The sequence below is a fragment of the Benincasa hispida genome, chromosome 9, assembly GCF_009727055.1.
Source record: "Benincasa hispida cultivar B227 chromosome 9, ASM972705v1, whole genome shotgun sequence".
Classification (NCBI taxonomy): Eukaryota; Viridiplantae; Streptophyta; class Magnoliopsida; order Cucurbitales; family Cucurbitaceae; genus Benincasa; species Benincasa hispida.
This window is the reverse complement of record NC_052357.1, coordinates 62,471,425-62,491,984: the sequence shown is the minus strand read 5'-3', so window position 1 is coordinate 62,491,984 and position 20,560 is coordinate 62,471,425. Positions and strand designations below refer to the sequence as shown.

Genomic DNA, 20,560 nt, shown 5'->3' with positions numbered 1-20,560 from the left:
TCCATGAGATCCCCTCTGTAACTCAACAGAGATTATTGAGAATTAATTTTGGATTAATTTGAATTGTTCAAATTAATTGAGGAAATTAATTATATGAATTATTCAAAGTAATCAAATGGGACCTACTTTTTTTTTAATTCCCATTGATCTATTATGTTTTCGGCAGGGTACACATGACCTTAACAAACAAAAAAAGAAGGATGGGCTTCCAAAGCCATTGGTTATTTTCTTATAATTGCTTGACAACTAGCGCAAATGAGAGATACGGGAGAGTCATGAACCATTTACTTTGGAGTGAAGAATTCAAATATCTAACTAGTTGATGTTAAAATATTTTAATAAGTTGGATTATCTTTGGAATGGTAGGTCAATAGTTATAATGAACTAAAGTTTGAAATAAAATTGTATACAAAAAAATATTGGGTGCACGTGATGCCACACCTCTTGCATCCAATTAAAAGTAATTACTATTTTTGTACGTCGAGAAAAGAGGTATGAGAATTTTTTTTTAATTACTTTATCTCAAAAAAGAAAAAAAAGAAACATATGGGTTCGATTGAAAGAGGGAGTAAAATTATTTATCCATGCCAAAATGAACTTAGCTCAATTAGGATAGTGTTTTATATCATAAACTTAGATTTTCCAATTCCACGTATTTAATTCAATATCTTTGAAAAAAAAAATTTATTTCTCCGTCCATCGTCCGTCCATTGATTTCTTTCTAATACACTCGGCAACGAGCTAGAAGAACCGCCAGATCTTCCCTGTTCCGAAGCGTCCGCCGTTGCAGAATCTTCGAAAATGCGATCTCAAGTTTTCATTCTCTTGCTTTCTCTTCAATTATTCTTCACTCTGTTATCTCCGTCGCATGCGATTTCCTCTGGGTAGGTCTCAGTGCTTTGTCTTTAATTCATTGTGACTTTGTTTGTGCTCGACTCATTAGGAATATGAATTGATGAAGATCGAAAGTAATGATCGATGATTCTGTCGGATTAGTATACGTTGTTATCTCTTTCAATTCTCTTTTAATCTCGTTGTCGCTTTTGGCAGGTCCGGCGATGGATACACCATCTATGGTCGGGTGAAGATTCCAAGTACGTTTTTTCCTTTTCTTATTATCCATGTTGCGAGTGTTTTTTTGATATTGAGCTTTGAGATAAATGCTGAATTGTTACTTAAAGAAAGTTATTCGTTAGAAAACGAGAATTACAGAAGATGAAGTGAAGAGAAGTTATCTTAACCTAATCTAAGGGGATCATAAAAACTCTTCAATTGACATTGATAAATAAGGGAGAAAAATTATCAGAAGCAGTTCTTGGTGTGGCAATTGAAGAAATACTATCTTACGATTGACCAAGAAGTTAGCTAAATTACTCCGAATAATTAACTGATTCTCCTCCCTTTGAAGTTAGTTAAATTGCAGTGAATCTTTTCTGCCATGGAAGTACAAAAGTCCTTACTTTTGGGGTCTTCTAGAAGGTTAAGGTCTAAGTTATGGGCCAAAAGAACTGCAGCATGACCATAGGACTAAGCAAGATTATCCACTTCATCCTTAATACTATTGTTTCCCTCCAACACGGACTTGAGGTATCCACATGAAAATAGCGATGCTGCTTTGTTAATGGTGGAATATTTTATCTGTTTCTAGGTAGTTGGATTAGCATGGATTTGAAATGGGGAAAAAGGATTTGCAGACCCCCACATTACTATTGTAGGTCCTCATAAAGCTCTCCTTTGGGAGGAGAGGCATCACAGATGTGTTTTATGTTATGAGAAGTGGTGAACTCTGTATGCAGATGTCATTTGTGTTCTTCACCCCTAAGGGTGACTAATATGTTAGAAAAATCTGCCCTCCTTAATACAGTTCAGCGTTACGAAGATTATAACTATAAGTTGATGATATTCAAAATCTATGTTATGTTTGGTTGTGATTCTATGATGAGATGATTGTGGTTATATTCTCAGCTAATGCATCCTGTTGAGCTTTTGGCAGGCAACGCACTTAAAGGATTTGGACTTCCTGGAAAAACATCAAACATTAAAGTCATACTTAATGGTGGCCAAAGAGTAACCTTCTTGAGGGCCGATGGATATTTTTCATTGTATCCTCCATATGTTTTAGTTAATTGAAAATTCTTCAAGTGAAGGAGTTTTATTATTTTTAGGCTTTTTTGCATACATGATCTAATTTTTTGCTTTACTCTTTTTAGGACTCAAATGATCTGCTCTGGTCATTTATATAATCCTCAACTGGATGTAGCATTTGATTTTATTTTGTTCTTTGCTACCCTGTGGTTGGTGTAATTATTTTGGAGAGTTAAGCTAAAAAATTTGGCCTTTACAATTTACTCACAAACAGGTCTCGAGTAAATTTTCTAAGGTTCCTGTACTTCCTTTAACTTAAGTTCTTAAAGCTATAATGTGCCAGCAGGAACCCATCTGATTGAAGTGGCTGCATTGGGTTATTTCTTTTCTCCTGTGGGTTTTCTTTTTCTTCCATCAGCCATTTGTTTTTCTACAAATCTGGTTTCATTCAACTCATTTTTCTTTTCCATTTTCTATTAATTCCTTAGGTTCGAGTTGATGTGAGTGCCAGAAACCCAGGTAAGGTTCAGGCAGCCCTAACAGAGAACAGGCGGGCATTGAGTGAGCTTGTTTTAGAGCCTTTAAGGGATGAAGAGTATTATGAGGTTGGTCACCCCCCCTCCTCCTCTTGTTTTTTTAGTTTTTGAATTTGATCTTCCATCTCACATGATTACTCAATCTTGTATTACAGATTCGAGAACCTTTCTCCATAATGTCTGTGGTGAAAAGTCCTATGGGTCTGATGGTGGGATTCATGCTAATTGTTGTATTCCTGATGCCCAAGCTAATGGAGAACATAGGTACCTACTCATTTTCTCATTAGACAGTAGTCACTGTCTTCATTCTATTTATGGCTACTGGCTGATGAATGGCAAATTCCCGTGCTGCTATTCTTTATATTATTACAAACTTTGAGGTTTGTATTCATTTGGTCCTAGAACTTTAAAAAATGTCTAATAGGTACAAGTCCAAACTTTCAATTTTGTATCTAATAGGTCTTTCAACTTTAAAAGTGTGTAAAAGGTTCCTCGACTTTCAATTTTGTGTCTCATATTCAAAATTTTTAAAAATTAATCGATTTATTTGTCTTATTAGATATAAATTTGAATTTTAATCAAATGAGTATAGACTCTAAATTTTTAATTTTGTGTTATATCCATGAATTTTAAAAAAGATTGAATAGGTCGAGGACTTATTAACAAAAATTTCAAATTTAGGGATATTTTAGACACAAAATTAAAAGTTTAAGGACTTATAAGACTTTTTCAAAGTTTAGAGACTTTTTGGACGCAAATTGAAAGTTGGACCAATGGCCCCAAACCTTATTATACCCTGAAAGTTCAAGGAAAGCTGTATTATTTCTAAATACAAAGTGCTCTATCACAATTCTCTCTTTGAAATTTCTTTGGCAATATGTTGATGAAAAATTCTTCCAACTTTTCCACTTAGCGTAGGCCCTTGGTTACTGCGACATCCATTTTTATTACTTCAATATATGAGATTCGCTCATGCCAAATCTCTTGGTGAAAGTTATGTTGCTAATTGCTTGCCCTCTCGGTTCATTGTAAAAAATCAAATGGGGAAGTTCATATTGTTGGTTCTGCTCACAATTAATTAATGACCGATGAACAATGTCTCGGCTGCCTTGAGCCAGCAAACTGGACCTAATTCAATTCTTTCTTATAAATGAATGATTGTGTTTCTTCCCCCAATCCTACCCCCAAAAAATGAAGAATGATTCTTTCTCTGACTGTATGATTTTGCAATATCGTGATGATCAGATCCTGAAGAAATGAGGAGAGCACAAGAAGAAATGAGGAACCAAGGTGTCCCAACTTTATCGAGCTTGCTACCTGGGGCTGGCCGGAGCAGTTAAAAGGATCTATTTCGATATCGACTACATCCCCGGCTCAAATGCATTTAACTCCTGCAGAAAGCACTCGGGATTTCCAACAGTTGAAGCAAATGAGACTAATCTGGTTGTTCTGATGATGCCATTCTGGCTAAAGCAGTCTGGAAGAAGCTAAACTTATTTGTGTGCTTCGTTTTGATTTTGATAGCCATATCTATTAGACATTGTTTTGGTATGCATTTCATTATTATTCTTAACGAGTCCCTCAGCTATGTAAACGACCATCATCTATGTTACCCAATTGGGACTAAACATCATTTTGATAGTTCAGTTTTAAATATTTCTTCACATTTCACTCTTTCTTTTTCCATTATTTGCATCCGCTTGATATATATATGTATATATAACTGGACAGCTGGACTTCCTCCCTTTAGTTTGCCTAACATGTGCATGTGTTATTTTTTTAAAAAATTCTTATTTTAAGAAAAAATTAGATTTTTCAAGAAAGATAAACTAACATGTTAACTTTTAAAACTATGTTATTATTATGTTAAGTGAAGGAGACTGAAAATGCCATAGTGGATTTCAGTGAAGGAGGCTAACTATGTTATTCAACTTTCTCGTCCTCCTTTGATCCCCGAGAATGCTAGCCGTTGGGCTGCCCCTCCCACGGTTCTTTCAAGGTAAATTTTGATGTAGCATTCCTTAATAGTGAGTTGGGAATCAAAGCAATTGTTTGCGACTCAAAGGGAAGGTTATTCTAACCATGGAGAGATATTTTACTCGATAGTTTCTGTTGAGCTTTTGAGGCCATTGCCATGTTTGTAGGTCTTTTCAAAGTTTTGGAAGCTAGCATCTCCCTCTTTAGGTTGAAACTGATTTACATATCGTTTGAAACCTTTTGATCGGAAGATACAAGAATGAGGTTCAGATGTTTGTTGACTCTATTCGTGACATCACTATGGTTAAGTTCTTAGATAATCGCAAGAACAACTCTATTGCGCATGACTTAACTGTTCATGCTAGAAGGTTTTCCATAACATTCCTTCTTGAGAGAATTTTGTTATTTGTTTTGATTTTAATTTTGTATTGGTTTGTTTTGTTTTCTTTGATTGTATTAAAAAAATGATTTAATGTGTGAACAATAAAAAGCATAGATTTCAGTTTAGATAAAATGAAAATGGATTTTAGCAGAGGAGGCTATAAACGACATTTGGATAACAATTCTAGGAACAATTTCAAACGATTTTGCAATGTTTTCTTCTTTGAAACTCGAATCGATAAATCATAGTTTCTTCAAGTAAATATAATTTGAAACTTTCAAACCGATTAAAAATGTTAAACTTCAGCCACTTATATGTCAATGGTTTTTTCAAATCCACAAAAAAATCAATGGCCATCAACGTATACAAAAGGGGTAAATATGGAAATGCAAACTCAGTGTCGGGTTATATTTCAGTAACTTCAAAGAAACGGCCACATTTCAAAACACCTCCCAAAGTTTTAGCCATCTACTACATTTTCTCAGTGAACTCGCGAGTTGAAGTCCGAGTTGAGAATCGCGGATAACGGATTAACCAGCGCCAGAACCAGCAGAAGAAGGGCAAAGGAGGCAGGGACAAATTCCAAGAACAGAGCAACAATGGCTTCCCTCCTTAAGTTTTACAATCCATTAACATTCGCTCGATTCTCCCCAATTTCACTCTCTCAGGCCATTCTCCGCAGAACTCACCGCAATTCCCATTTCTCATTCTTCAAGTCTGCTAGAAGTTTCGCTTGTTTCACTTCTTCTCCGAGCTCATCTCAGCTCCTGGTCAGTGCGCAGATTCCCAAAGAAATAGCCGCTGTTAACCACGAGAATACATCGTTGGAACTGTGGCTGCACAACACGATGAGTAGGAAGAAGGAGGTGTTCAAGCCCAAGGTAGAAGGCAAAGTGGGGATGTACGTGTGCGGTGTCACTGCCTATGATCTCAGCCATATCGGCCATGCGCGTGTTTATGTAACATTCGATGTTCTCTACAGGTATCTGCTCTTTCTAAGTTTTGCCTTACCAATTAGACATTCGTGACTGATCGGAGAACAGACTGGTAAAGCTAACTTCCGCTATTTTTTTCCCGTTCGTGTAGTGATTTGCTAGTTTGTGTTGTTATGTAACCAGATATTTGAGGCATTTGGGACACGAAGTTCTTTATGTTCGCAATTTCACCGATGTGGATGACAAAGTGAGTGAATTTGCTAAAATGGTGCCATTTGTTTAACTAACTGCATTTTCCTTGCTTAAATTGTTGCCTCCCTTGCATATACATCGACTCTTCCTTTAAAGGGGGTGAGATTAATAATAACAAGATGATCGAGAACGAAAATGAATTGAACTTCTTTTTCCCCTTTCAGTTACTTTTTGCTTGATTCTATGATTTGTAACGTACGTCAGCTTTAGTGAATGATTTTCCTTTTCTTTGCTCACAAGAGATACAGGGAGCATCACTCTGGATAGAGTGATTGAATACTGCCATTGGTTGCTAAATTTGAGTGCCTAATGAAGTTCAATTTTTAGGAAGAACATATATGTAAATAATGATCAAGGTAAAAATTTATGGGATTAAGTTTCAACTTTGTGCTAGTGAATGAAAAAGCATTAAGAGATTGGGTTACTTTTTTTTTGGTTTACTTCATTGTTGCTATGACATGGCTCCTAGTTTCATAAGAAATTAGTCGTTACAGAATTCCGCCATCCTTTAGTAAAGAAGGCTAAAATTCATTGCTTAGAGTATATCAGAGCCACCACTTTCCCACAACAGTGGAGCATAATATTATTTAACAAGGTGCACCCCAATCCAAAGCAACTTCTTCCTAAAGAATATACTGAGAAAGCTTATCCAACATATCGACGATCTTGGAATGAGTTTTAAAACACCAAGAGATAATAAGATGGTGGATTAATCAAGACTGCTTTTATGAGTGTGATTTTACATATGGAGATCCAACTCTGAACCCCTTTCCATTTTTCCAACTTAAAGAAATGTCGATTTTATTTTTTCCCTATTTCCAACGTCTCCTCTCCACTGGTTAAGTGTTTCCTCGTCAAATATAACTCAAATTTAGTCTATCTTCTTAGTTGCTAAATTCAACATGCTTAGGAGATAGATTCCCATTGTCACTTTTGAACTGGAGTGTTTTATACTTGTTTAATGCTTGATATTATAATGTTTTTTCTATCTTGGTACCAACTTTTTTCATAATGCTATGACAGGATCCTGAGTCTGCACTTTTCAAATTCTGTAGATAATTGCTAGAGCAAATGAGTTGGGGGAAGATCCGCTTAACTTAAGTAGACGTTACTGTGAAGAATTCTGTCAGGATATGGTGTATCTTCACTGTTTGCCTCCTTCAGTTGAACCCCGAGTTTCGGACCACATGCCCCAGATCATTGACATGATAAAGCAGGTAAAATTTTACTTGACTTATGGTCCTCATTTGATAGAAGTTATCGCAATTGTATTATCTTGATCGTTTAACTAGCCTTGAAACCATCTTTTGTTTCAATAAGTATATATTGTTCACTTGTTGAAATCTTTTATGCTCTATGTGTCTGTCTTGTCTTACACTTGATTCTAGTAGGGGAGGGAGGTGTGTGTGACAAGTGTTTCTCTTATGTTTTGACAGATTCTTGATAATGGGTATGCCTATTGTGTTGATGGTGATGTATACTTTAATGTGGACAAATTTCCAGAATATGGACTATTGTCTGGGCGAAAATTAGAGGATAATCGAGCTGGAGAGCGGGTTGCTGTGGACACCAGGAAGAAAAACCCTGCTGATTTTGCTTTGTGGAAGGTCAATTTGATTGCCTTGTATTATTGTTAAGTGTTCCCTGCATAGCATTAAACCATGAGATTCTCTAAATGAAAGGGTTGGGTAAATTTGTTTTTTGAATTGAAGATGAATAGCAAAAAATAAACAACCCTATCAAAAAGTCTAAGCTTCATTTTTAAGTACAGTCCAGCTGCCTTAGCAGTATAAGCAACAAAGATAAATACAGCATTACAGCACTTCAAAACTGTCTGATAGAGCCATTAGTATCTTTCATATATGTCTGTCCTGTTTTTGTATTATTGTTGAAGTTCTGTGGTATCATGCAGTCTGCCAAGGAGGGGGAGCCATTTTGGGAAAGTCCATGGGGTCCTGGAAGGCCTGGTTGGCATATAGAGTGTAGTGCCATGAGTGCAACTTATCTGGGGTATTCTTTTGATATACATGGTGGGGGGATGGATCTTGTCTTTCCCCACCATGAAAATGAAATAGCTCAGAGTTGTGCCGCTTGCAGAAGCAGTAATGTAAGCTACTGGGTACATAATGGTTTTGTGACTATTGACTCGGAGAAAATGTCTAAATCTCTTGGGAATTTTTTCACCATTCGGCAGGTAGAGTTTTAAAAAGATTCATTTAGATTCCCTATTCCTTTTTCATTGCATTTTTCTTCTTTTTGAACATTACAGAAATTCCATGCAGGATTTTATTTTTGTTGTTTCATTTTATTAGAATTGGTTGTCAATATGATAACTATAAATTGCCAGGTGATAGATCTTTACCATCCCCTTGCTCTGAGGCTTTTCTTGTTGGGGACACATTACCGTTCTCCAATCAACTATTCTGATTTACTTCTTGAAAGTGCTTCAGACCGCATTTTTTACATCTATCAGGTACTACCGCCTACCGTATACAATTTTCATAATGAGAAATTATAGTTAGGGAAAAAAGCAATTTTAACCCTAAACTTGGCATGCTGTAATAGTTTGGACCCTAAACTTTCAATTGGATCAAATTGGATCCTACAGTTACATAACTATTGCAATTTTTACTTTCAGGTCAATTTTCAGTAATTCACCCACTCATTCATTTCAATCTTCTCTAATTCGTCCACTAATTTTGGGGTCAATTTTTTTTTTTCTTTCTTATAGTTATACAGCCGTTGCAACGGCTATCATGACTAAATAGACACTTCCAAGAATAGATGTAGACAATACACATGATAACATCATGCTGTTTCAATAAATACAACTGCCACTTGTACAAATTTAATCTCTTCGACCCACCCACCCTATTGTTCCTATATCATAATATGACGTTATTTTAGAGATCGTTATCATTTAATTTCACTGAATTTGAACGGTTGCAGACTCTTGAAGACTGTAGAACTGTTATTAGCCAGCAAGATGAATCAAGTTTTAAGGGTTCCATTGCCCCAAGTTTGGTGGAAGAAATCAACAAATTCTACAATGTTTTCCTGACTTCAATGTCCGATGATATTCACACTCCTGTAGTTTTGGCAGCGTTATCAGATCCTTTGAAAATTATCAATGATTTGTTACATACTCGTAAGGTATTACACATAAGTGTAGCTTGATTTATTCTGATATAGTTAATGGTTAGTTAGCTGTATCACTGAACCTGTGTTTCATTCAATATTTTTTTAGATGTGTTTCATTCAATATTATCTATTGATTATGTTGTGGTAAGATCGTTGTCATCTATTAACGAGATTCATCTATTTATTTGATTCATCTAAAAGATTTTTCGAGCTTGTCTAGTTTAAGACTGAATCTCAGACCAAAACTGAAACACCCCCTTCCCCTGGGCCCGGCCCAGCCCCATTCTTTGACGATGTTAACTTGATGCTGTTTTCACATATGTTTCTATTCTTTGTAACATGTGTAATTCAAATCCATACAGGGAAAGAAGCAGGAATTTCGAATGGAATCTCTTGCAGCATTGGAGAAGATAATTGGAAATGTGCTGTCCATCTTAGGACTGATGCCTGCTAGTTACTCTGAGGTAGAAATGGGCTGATGTCACTATAATAAAACCCTGGAACAATCTTTGGGATTTCTAAATCTATAGGGACTTCAATATATATATATATATAAATAATGTTTTACTGACACTTGGGGTGTCGGGTGAGGATTTGAATCTCCGACCCAACGAGAAACAGTAGATCTCGCTCTTTCATCATGATGAATCAGTTTTTGAATTTGGTTTGGACAAGTCGGCAAAAAACTTAACAGAACCTTCTTATTTTTTTTTTTTCACTCAGTACTCTATCATGCCACTGTAGCTGGCTTTGGTATAATTATTTGGAGACAAGCTGACTGATGATTTTGTTGACACAGGCTCTGCAACAGCTGAAGGAAAAGGCTTTAACGCGTGCAAAGATGACGAACGATCAAGTAGTACAGAAAATAGAAGAAAGGAATGCAGCAAGAAAGAATAAGGAGTATGAAAAATCTGATGCAATCAGGAGAGATCTAGCTGCATTTGGAATTGCTCTAATGGATGGCCCTAATGGGACAACTTGGAGACCAACTGTTCCTCTTGCACTTCAAGAACAGCAGGCTTCTTCAACTTGAATGATTTCTTGTGCAAGAACACCATGTTTGTTTTTGTATGAATAAACGTCCTTCCACATGTTGAACTCTTAATAGGGAAAAAAAATCCGTGTAGGTTTAGTTTTGCTAATTATCTTAATTTAAATTAAATTGAACCGAATCGATATGACTTATTGTTGGTCTAACAAACCTAGAGAACCAACAAATTGAAAATATATATTTAAAATTCATTTTATTGTTGGCAATTCTCAAAATTGTGATCCTAAATAGGTAGAATAATTGATGACGATTTTATTCATAGCAAAGCTCTTACCTTTTAGGTTGTATATTCTAAAAACTCAAGTTGATGGAGAAATTATGTTTTTATTGGAGTAATTGGTACATTCTTTCATCAAGACTGGAGGTTAAAATTCTCATAGCTTCTCTTAATGTACTAAAAAAATTTATAAATGAATTATCATTTTCTTGAAATAAATAAATATGGTAAAGATATGGAAAATCTATTACCAAGATTAATTTTATTTTAGAAAACAAAGTCATCAACCAACTATAAAATTCATGGTAATGAATTAATGGTACATTCATTACCATGAATTTGCTATAAATCTCTTAATGCTATCAACGAAAATATTGGCATGATATAATCATAAATTTGCCATAAGTACCACCATTAATGTCATTAATCCATAACCAAAAATGATCAAACCTTAAAAGTCTCCTTCAATTTCATCTTTGAAAATTGATTTCTTCTTAGATAAAAAAAAAATAATTAAAAAAAAAAATCCAGGAGTGGGGATAAACCAATGAATTTTGAGTTGATAATTGACATTTGATCGGTTAACCTCTCTCTCTATATATGTGGGTGCATGTTTGTTTGAAATCAATTTGAATTTTGCTTTCATTCCATAAATATTATTAACGTTCATTAATGAAAGGGTTTTTTTTTTAAATATAAAAAAATATTTACATATCATAGCAAAAAGTTCCACAAATACAAAGCACGTTTGGAACTTTTTACTATAAAATATAAATATTTTTTTATTTTTTCTATTTATATGAATTTCCCTTAATATGAAATATAGCCATGACAGTATTTAATTAATGATTTTAATTGAAAGAATAATCGAATAGAAGCATACTCAAAAGTTTAATTATATAATTGAAATGGGTTGAAACATTTGGAAGTTATAGAAAAACTCAATAGGAAAATGTTCAAAATTTAGAAACTATATTTATGTAATTTAACCACCATAAAATATAGTTGAGTTTCATTGTATTCAATTATTATTATTTTTTCACTATTTTTTTAAAGAAAAAAAAATCTTATAATGCAATATGTAACGCTTTTTTATTTATTTCTTATTTTTTTAAAAGATAAACGAATTGAATTACTTGACAATTTCGTTTATATGGAAAGACATTAAATAAAAATTAATGTTTTCCTGCATTTATTTTGTGCATCATAAATAGAATTCTTCAAAGGGTCCTTATAAATAAGAATACATTTCCACACTAAATTTCTCATCAAAAAGAATTTTTCCCATATTGAATTGAAAAAGAAAATCACAAAATTAAAAAATGGTTGCTTCCATCAAGTTTCTTTGTGTACTCTTCTTCTTTTGTCTCCTCTCCAAAGGTATATTCATCTCAAAACTTCATAAATATTTTGTTTGAATCTTTTAACTAGTCAAGATCAAGATTTTATTTTTATTTCGATTGAGTATACGATCAAAGTTTCATATTAAGATAATTGAAATAACATGAGTATACAATGAAAAACACTCTCTCTATTGATATGAAATCGTTTGGTTTCATATAAAAGCAAAGTTGTGAGAACTTGTACATTTAGTTAGACAAATATTACCATTTCCTAAACTTTTCTAATAAAAAAATTCTTTTGGTTCTTTCCACTAGTACACTTAACTTTAGGTGATTGTGTCCTCCCTAAGTAGTTAGTCTAGAGATTTCGTTTGAGTTTTTTATTTGTTGTTCTAAGTGGTAGCTCAGAGCTTCTCTTGTGGGAATCCAAGAGAGCTTTTCCCTTAATTAATTGTATGAGTTTTTCTCTTCTTGTGTTTAGATATTGTCTTTGTTCGTTTTCTTATTCTTGTGGTGTTTATTTGTACCTTGACCTCAGACTGTGAAGTCTCTCTCTTTAACAATTCAATACTTTCATAAAACAATTTTTTTTTCTTTTAACTTCGTAAACATGTCTTTCTAAAACTGATATGCATAAACATCGACTATTCAGATAAGTAAACAAGAGACACATTGTCACATGTTAGATTTCTACTAAACGATTTATTAATAAAAGGCCAATAACGATATGACGACGGTACAAAAACTTGAACCATTTTAATATTGTTTGGGATGTTTTGTTTTTCAGGCAAGAGCCAATGCTCCATGAATGACATTACAATCAGTCAAAGTACAACTGGAAAAGAAGTGAATGGGAAACAAGAATGGAGAGCCACAATCACAAACAATTGTGTTTGTTCACAATATAGTGTGAAATTTGATTGCAATGGATTTAACAGTGTTGAGAAAGTTGATGAATCCATCTTGATGGTTGCTGGATCAGAGTGTTTGGTTAACAATGGTCAACCAATGTTTAAATCAAACCCCATCTCCTTCACTTATGCTTGGGACAATGCCTTTTCTTTCAAGCCCCTCTTCTCTCAAGTTGCTTGTTCTTAAACTTCTCCTTTCTCATTTTTCCATCTCAAACAACTCCTCCTTACCTATTTAGCAATAATTAGCAAAGTTTGTATTGGTCTTTGATAATATCAATTTTCATTTATTTCAATTTTCTTTAGTACAACTCTTTTTTTTTTTTTTTTCTAATTCTTTTTTATAATTGTTAGCGAATATTTTAAGTTAAAATATATACTCTCGACCGAAATGTCAGATCTTTGTGTACAATATTTGATATTGGGGTAATTACGGGAAGAGAAGATTTTTTTAAAAATGATAATGTGGTTTTTTTTCAGAATATTTTAGTGTTAAAAAACTTGCAATTTAAATAATCTAAATTTACTAGCAAAATTAGGTATTAGATATTAATATGAAAATAATTAAAACAATAAATCATGTTCATCATTACTAAATCACAAGTTGTCTACCAAGTTAAAAATTTAAAATTTAAAATTATTTGTCTTAATTTAGTAACTTCTTTAAAATCAATTTGTTCAACTTCAAGCAACTTCTTTTCCAGCATGCTTATAGAGAGAGACCTGAGATGCAATCTCTAATAAAATAAAGTTAGACGAGTAATACAAATGCTGTCAATTGAGAGCCCCCCTCCCTTTTGAGTTCGGTTTTGTGGCCTTTGATTTAGGATAAAATTTGCATCGCGGAGATTAGATAATACATCGATCCTAGGATCTACGGCTTGAATGTTCTCCATGACTCGAGAAAGATGGATGAAAGTTGAGATGTGAGATGTGAATGGGGTGACAAGCTAAGACTTTTATAAGGAAGCTTGGCATGAAAAACGAAGAAGTTAGCAAGGTTTAGAAAAATGAGCCCCAAAATAGTTGAGACTCGGAGACTTGGGAAAGTCAGTTTCAATACTACACCTAAATATAAGGACTCCCAAAGTAGGCTAAAGCTGAGAGCTAAACCGAGCCTGTCTCGAGATGTATAGGATAAATTTAGAAGCAATAAAAAGGAGAGTGGCGATGGCTAATGATCATTGAGAGATTAATATAGTCTGGATAAACTCTAAGTTCAATTATACCTGATAAGAATTGACGCCATGAAGCTCAAAAAACGATCACTTCAACTCATTTGAGCCAAGAAAAGTGTATGGCCAGGTCCGTCAAGAAATGTTTAAGCCAAGAGATAAAAGATCAGTAATTACTAACCCAAAGAATTAAAGAATTGAACACAAGAGATTAGCTCAAAGAAAATAGTGCCAACCCCATAGGATAAGCCTGTTAGAGTGAATTGTCAAGTCAACATTCCAGCGTGTCTTTAAAACATGCCATGTCATTCGAAGGGATTGAATCCTAAATGGAAGCGTGTGAATTTTAATTTGGAACAAAACAGAAGAATAAGATAAGAATGTGAAACTAATTTTCACATGATAAATAAACTCAAATCAGCAGGCGAAAGGAAAGGAAAAGAAGAAAATATTGCTTACCTTGTAGACAGTTGTTCTTCACAAGTCCTTTCCCGATCTCATGAATTCTCTCTCGACCTCACGAATGGTCACGTTCCTGGTCTCACCACCATGAATACACAAATTACAGTGTTTCGATTCCAAGGCAATTGGATCTCCTTCGGACACCACAACGAGGGCTTCCTTAATATTTTCTAGGATGAGAATCCAAAGCGGAGTTGTAGGCTCGCTTTTAGATCAATTTTGGGAGAAGGAAAAAGATGGATTTCATGAGAGAAATGATTTTACAAAGAATTTCTTCTTCCCATAGAGCACACCAAAAGTGAGAGGAGATTGGAGGAGCAAGAAGAATGAATTCCCTATTCTCTATAAAAAAAGGTGGAACTACTCCACGTATGAGATAGGTTGAGAGACTAAAGGGGAGGAGTTATCAAAATAACTTCCTCCCTAATTATTTAAAAATAATAATAACAATAATTTGAATTTCAAATTAAATATATAATAACTAACTTTATTATATATTAATAAATGGTATGTTATATCATATATAATACATAAGGTATAGTTTATATTATATCATATATAATATAACCTATACTTTATTAATCTCTCATATATCCTATAGAATTAATATGAATTACATTCATATTAATCTTAACCTATAGGTTTTATATGAATTAGGATTGGCAATGGGGTGGGGTGGGGGCCAGGGATGTACTCCTCGTCCCCGTCCCCATCTCATTCCCCGTTTTGAGGAGTCGGGATTGGGGTCGGGGAATCCCCATTCAGAGACTGAGTCCCCACAGGAAAAAATTTTCCATCATTATTTTTAAATTTTTTTTATTTAAAATCAATAACTTTTTATATTTCTATTGAAATGATATACTTTTTAGGTAACAAGTTAGTATTATTATTGTTTTATTTATTTAATTTAATAATAAAAAAATTACTTTAATATTTATTTATTTTAAAATTTAATAAAAAGTTAAAATTAATTATATTATGAAATAAAATTTTAAAAAATTAAAAAAATAAAAACAGTAGCTTAAAGCTACTGTTATATATATATTTGGGGGTCGGGGTTGGGGATAGGGCGAGGATATGCTCCCCGTCCCCGTTCAAACCGGGGATTCTCTGTCTCGATCAAGGCGGGTACCCACAGGGGCTCGACCCAGCGGGGATTTTTCCAACCCTAATATGGATCATATTCATATAATTAATATATGAATCATATTAAAATATTTATTTCTCCCATCATAACATATCATATACATTATACAATATCTTGTATGAATCATATTCATATAATTGATATTTGAATCATATTCAAATATTCAGTTCTCTCATTAAAACTTTATATGAAAATGTATCATATACATTATATCAATTAGATCTTATATAATTAATTCTCTTTAATTAATTTGAACAATTCAAATTAATCCAAAATTAATTTGATTCTCACTAATCCTAATTGAGCTAATGAAGAGATATTATGGACCGATAGATTGAAACTCCAATTGTACTTGATTAATTAATTAAACTCTTCCATTAACTTTCATTAACTGTCGGTCACTCTACTAAAGACTAACAGCTTCACTCTTCGCACTATAGATATGTTTCTATGTCCATTGGATATAATTAATCAACAGTGCATTGACCTTTCAAAAATTGCTCGTAAGTACAATTGGCCAAAATTACCCTTTTGCCCCTATAGTTACAACTAACTCCTTAAGTATCACTGATCCCTCTAATGAACAATTAGTCACAGTTCAACTATAACCGAACCTCTCTCTGATCAGGAGAGTGTGTGGTGCCACATTGTTCAAGCCTCGGAATCAACTCTTGAAAGAGCAATTTCTCTACATATCCTAACAATAGGAAAGGAGTGAATTTCTTCTTGTGTAGTTGCGTTCCCAGCTTTCCAATCTAATGAATTCTTAAAATGGAAGACATATAGAGTCAACGAAACTGGTCACTCTCACCCATGCAAATCAAAGGACAACCCTCATGGGTAGAAGTTCACAACTGACTCAGGATTCAGATCAATTCATCTATGGTCATCCTGGTGAAATGTAAGTCACCTCTAGCAACGGTGTTATAAAGAGAGACTATTCATTTCGTAAACTTACCCTAGACAATATGCCACATATCTTATAGATCCAAATTTTCTAGATGACCCTTGAATGCTTTAGCCATGAGAGCCTTCGTAAACGGATCAGCAACGTTGTGCTCCGAAGCAATCTTCATGACAATCACGTCACTTCGTTGTACAATCTCCCGAATCAAATGATATTTTCGTTCAATGTGTTTGCCTCTTTTATGACTCCTAGGTTCCTTACAATTTGCCACAACACCACTATTATCACAATAAAGTGTGATGGACAAAAACATATTTGGAACAACTTCCAAATCAGTAAGGAACTTCGTTAACCAAACAACCTCTTTAGCAACTTCACAAGCAGTTACGTATTCAGCTTCCATAATGGAGTCAGTGATGCATCCTTACTTGATGCTTCGCCAGACTATAACTCCTCCATTAAGAGTAAACACTGACTTTGATGTAGATTTTCTAGAATCCCGATCAGTTTGAAAGTCAAAGTTTGTATTGAAGGGATCGAATTCCAAGTGGAAGCGTATGATTGCCTTGCCATTTTGTTTTTCGATTTTACATAAAAGGAATACGATATAAAAATAATAACATAACGGATAAACAATCAAGATTAGCATGCATTTAAAAGAAGAAAAGAGGGAAAAGTTAAAACTTACCTATGTAGATTCCCAAATTCTTCATGATTCTCTCTGCGTCTTCTTTAAAACGTTTCTTCAATGATCAAGGGACACCACTATAAGTGAAACCTTGTTATTCTCTAGGATCTCAAGAATTGGATGTGTGGTCTCAAAGACTTAAAAGAGGAAGAAGAAGTAGTAGATAAAATGAGAGAGATTTTGAGAGAAGTAGTAGAAGATTAGGATTCAGAATTTCCAATTCAACCGTATCACAAATATGAGCCATGAAGACCTATTTATAGAGAGGAGGGGACCCCCTTCTCCTAGTCTATCCTATTCCTACTCTAATTCTAATTTAATTATATAACTTTTATTTAATTAATTAGTCCAATAACCATATATATTAAATCCAATTTATCATATTTAATATAGAATTAATCAACATATAATTATCACATATTTATTGTTGGGGTTGATGCCCAAAATCTCGTAGGTCCTATAGTTTGTAATTGTAGTGTACAAACTGAAGGAACAATGAAGTTCCCTGTAAAAAGTGGTCCTAATCCTTGAGGATATGGTAATACATCTAAGAAATTATTCCATCGAACATTGCAGAAGCATGATCATTCCAATTTTTAATTTTCACATAATACAGAAAATTTACTGCATGCAATTGAAGGAGAAATCTAGGGTTAGAAATTACATTACCTTTGATGAATCAAAATTTTTCACGAAATCCCTTTCTCCGAATTGATCACGATCAAGAAAAAATAGAGTGACCACCACCACAAGATCTTCCTCTATATTCTCTTTTAGGTAGAGAATTCTCAAAAGGTGTGGGCTTTGAGTTTTGGGAGAGAGAGAGTAGAATTAAAAAGGATAAAATCTTTTTGCAGGGAAATTTGTAAAAACCACCATCAACGCAGACCTTCTTTGTAAAGAAGAAGAAGAAGATCAATCGTTGAAAAATTTCCACTCACTACTTACAATACATGCATTATGGAAAAAACATTTTACAGCAGAAGAGGACTTGTACCTTGAAGCTCCAACGGTTCGTGGATAATTAATTAAACTCTTTAATTAAATTATTCACCATCCGTTAACTGTCGGGTACTCCACTAAAGACCGATAGTTACACTCTTCACACTACATATATATTTCTGTGTCCATTGGCTATAACCAATCAACAATACGACGACCCTTCACAAATTGCTCGTAGGTACAACTGGACCAAATTACCGATTTGCCCCAGTAGTTACATCTAATTTCTTAAGTACCACTTATTCCTCTAATGAACTATAAATCATAGTCCCACTATGACTAACCCCTCTCGGGCCAGGAGAGGGTGTGGCGCCATAATGTTCAAGCCCCGGAATCAGCCATTAAGGGAACAATTTACCTACTTTCCCCAACATTGTAGAAGAAGTAAGTTCCGTCTTGTGTAGTTGTGTTCCCAACTCCCCAATCAAACGAATCCTTAAAATGGTAGGTATTTTGAGTTGGCGATTTGGCCACTCTTACCCATACAAATAAAAGGATCGCCTTCATAGGCAGGAGTTCATAACTCACTAAGGATTCAGGTCGTGTTATCTATGGTCATCCTGATGAAATGGAAGTCTCTATTAAGAATGGTGTTATATAATGAGACTACTCATTTTGTGGTCCGGTCTTATACAAACTCCTTTGTATAGAATATCCCCGCTCACATGTATCTACATGAATGATCAGGATCAGATCATTTGTAGCACTTATAACAATTGTAACATCTACAAAGCAGGCCATACTCGTAGTGTCACCAGGATAAGGAATCCAACCCTATCCATCTACTACAGACCATTTAGGTTATCACTTAAAACATGATCCATCCGTATGTCTCTACATACATGTTTAAGTTACGAGATAACCATGGAACTTAGTTTATTGGTTTGTGATTAATGCAACAAAAAATGGAATAAAATATCATATATTTTATTAAATAAATAATGAGTTTGTACATAACATTCACAAAATATAGGACCCTACGAGATTTAGGCATCAAATCCAACGCATCTTCCATTGCTTGCTTGTAAGACAATGGATCCTTAATTCTATCATCAGATATGATGTTTTGAGTTTCTGTTAAACCCATGTAGCGAATAGCTGGGTTCATAACTCTCCCATTACATCGAGGTAATCTCAACTCTTGAGATGGATGTGCTCGACTAGATAAACTGACATTAACAATTCTTGTTGACGTACTAGCCTCTTCAACAACTCTTATTGAAGTTTCAGTAGGATAATTAGAAATCTCACTTAAAACTATTTTGCTTCGTGGTTTTTGGTCCCTCATGTGGTATTCTTCCAAAAAAGTAGCATTTGTCGACACAAAACTTTATTCTCATTTGGATTAAAGAAGTACCCACCCCTAATTTTCTTGGGTAGCCTACAAATAGGCATACTCTCAAACGAGGTTTCAACTTTTTGGGATTTGTCATGAGCACATGAGTTGGACATTCCCAAATCCTGAAGTGGCGTAAACTACCTTTACGACCTCTCCATTACTCAAAATGTGTTTCAGAAACACTCTTTGAGAGAACGTTGTTCAATATATAAATAGTAGTATCCACTACATATCCCCATAACGAGTCAGGAAGTTGAGCATAACTCATCATAGACCGAACCATGTTCAACAGGGTTCTATTTCGCCTTTCTTATACACCATTCTGTTGAGGTATACTAAAGGCTGAGAGTTGGGACGTAATTCTATGTTCTATAAAATAGTTTTGGAATCTTAAGTCTATATACTTTCCACCACGATCAAATCGTAGGGTTTTTGTCATTTACCTAACAAGTTTTCAACCTCAATCTTATTCTCTTTAAACTTTTCAAGTGCTTCAAACTTTTGTTGTATTAGGTAAAGATACCCATAACTTGAATAATCATCTATTAAAAAGATGAAATATAATTGTATTAGGTAAAAATACCCATAACTTGAATAATCATCTATTAAAAAGATGAAATATTCATACTCTTCTCTTAATTTTACATTTATCAGATCACAGAGGTCTGAATATATAAGCTCCAAGGTCTCTTTGGCTTTATAACAGTTTCTTGTAAAAGATCATTTTTTCATTTTATCTTCCAGGCATGACTCACGTACAAGTAAAGAGTTTTCTTCTAAACCATTTAAAAGTCCACTTTTAACCAATCTTTCAATTCTATTGAGATTAATGTGACCTAACCTTAGATGTCAAATGTGGGTATTTTCTTTAGGAGAAACTCTTAATCTCTTAATAGTTGTTGTCGTTCTTAACATTTCAGTATTTAGGACAACATTTGTAACTAATGACCTTAGTACATATAAGTTACTTTCCATTGAAGCAAAGCCTATCTCCAATCTATTCTTAA

At 34.1% G+C, this 20,560-nt stretch overlaps 3 protein-coding genes across 6 annotated transcripts; all 3 read left to right on the top strand.

Annotated features, from left to right (window-relative positions):
- Positions 1-680: 680 nt before the first annotated feature.
- Positions 681-4,295, top strand: LOC120084905 (ER membrane protein complex subunit 7 homolog). The gene is made up of 7 exons (XM_039040714.1): positions 681-884; positions 1,051-1,094; positions 1,994-2,102; positions 2,415-2,478; positions 2,574-2,690; positions 2,777-2,885; positions 3,867-4,295. Exons 1-7 carry the CDS (start codon positions 802-804, stop codon positions 3,959-3,961), a joined length of 621 nt encoding a protein of 206 aa, XP_038896642.1. The 5' UTR covers positions 681-801; the 3' UTR covers positions 3,962-4,295.
- A 1,142-nt stretch (positions 4,296-5,437) lies between these two features.
- Positions 5,438-10,577, top strand: LOC120087261 (cysteine--tRNA ligase, chloroplastic/mitochondrial). 4 transcript variants are annotated; one of them, XM_039044200.1, is made up of 9 exons: positions 5,438-5,962; positions 6,099-6,162; positions 7,223-7,384; positions 7,604-7,774; positions 8,080-8,361; positions 8,515-8,640; positions 9,117-9,320; positions 9,671-9,772; positions 10,108-10,577. In XM_039044200.1, exons 1-9 carry the CDS (start codon positions 5,580-5,582, stop codon positions 10,342-10,344), a joined length of 1,731 nt encoding a protein of 576 aa, XP_038900128.1. In that variant the 5' UTR covers positions 5,438-5,579; the 3' UTR covers positions 10,345-10,577. The 4 variants fall into 4 exon arrangements, with proteins under 4 accessions (XP_038900128.1, XP_038900131.1, XP_038900130.1 ...); XM_039044203.1 differs by having other exon boundaries at positions 5,821-5,962; positions 6,067-6,162; XM_039044202.1 differs by having other exon boundaries at positions 5,821-5,962; positions 6,067-6,162; positions 7,191-7,384.
- A 1,311-nt stretch (positions 10,578-11,888) lies between these two features.
- LOC120085115 (TPD1 protein homolog 1-like) lies at positions 11,889-13,127 on the top strand. The gene is made up of 2 exons (XM_039040975.1): positions 11,889-11,959; positions 12,710-13,127. The coding sequence occupies exons 1-2, from the start codon at positions 11,902-11,904 to the stop codon at positions 13,018-13,020; spliced, it is 369 nt and encodes a 122-aa protein (XP_038896903.1). The 5' UTR covers positions 11,889-11,901; the 3' UTR covers positions 13,021-13,127.
- The last annotated feature ends 7,433 nt before the right edge of the window (positions 13,128-20,560 follow it).

What these genes read in the sequence shown, in the direction of transcription:
- LOC120084905 (XM_039040714.1), top strand. Translation starts at nt 802, where the DNA reads ATGCGATCTCAAGTTTTCATTCTCTTGCTTTCTCTTCAATTATTCTTC. An exon ending in TCGCATGCGATTTCCTCTGG is followed by an intron (nt 885 to 1,050) that starts GTAGGTCTCAGT and finishes CGCTTTTGGCAG; the next exon opens with GTCCGGCGATGGATACACCA. An exon ending in GGGATGAAGAGTATTATGAG is followed by an intron (nt 2,691 to 2,776) that starts GTTGGTCACCCC and finishes CTTGTATTACAG; the next exon opens with ATTCGAGAACCTTTCTCCAT.
- LOC120087261 (XM_039044200.1), top strand. Translation starts at nt 5,580, where the DNA reads ATGGCTTCCCTCCTTAAGTTTTACAATCCATTAACATTCGCTCGATTC. An exon ending in TCACCGATGTGGATGACAAA is followed by an intron (nt 6,163 to 7,222) that starts GTGAGTGAATTT and finishes CAAATTCTGTAG; the next exon opens with ATAATTGCTAGAGCAAATGA. An exon ending in GCATTTTTTACATCTATCAG is followed by an intron (nt 8,641 to 9,116) that starts GTACTACCGCCT and finishes GAACGGTTGCAG; the next exon opens with ACTCTTGAAGACTGTAGAAC.
- LOC120085115 (XM_039040975.1), top strand. Translation starts at nt 11,902, where the DNA reads ATGGTTGCTTCCATCAAGTTTCTTTGTGTACTCTTCTTCTTTTGTCTC. An exon ending in CTTTTGTCTCCTCTCCAAAG is followed by an intron (nt 11,960 to 12,709) that starts GTATATTCATCT and finishes TTTGTTTTTCAG; the next exon opens with GCAAGAGCCAATGCTCCATG.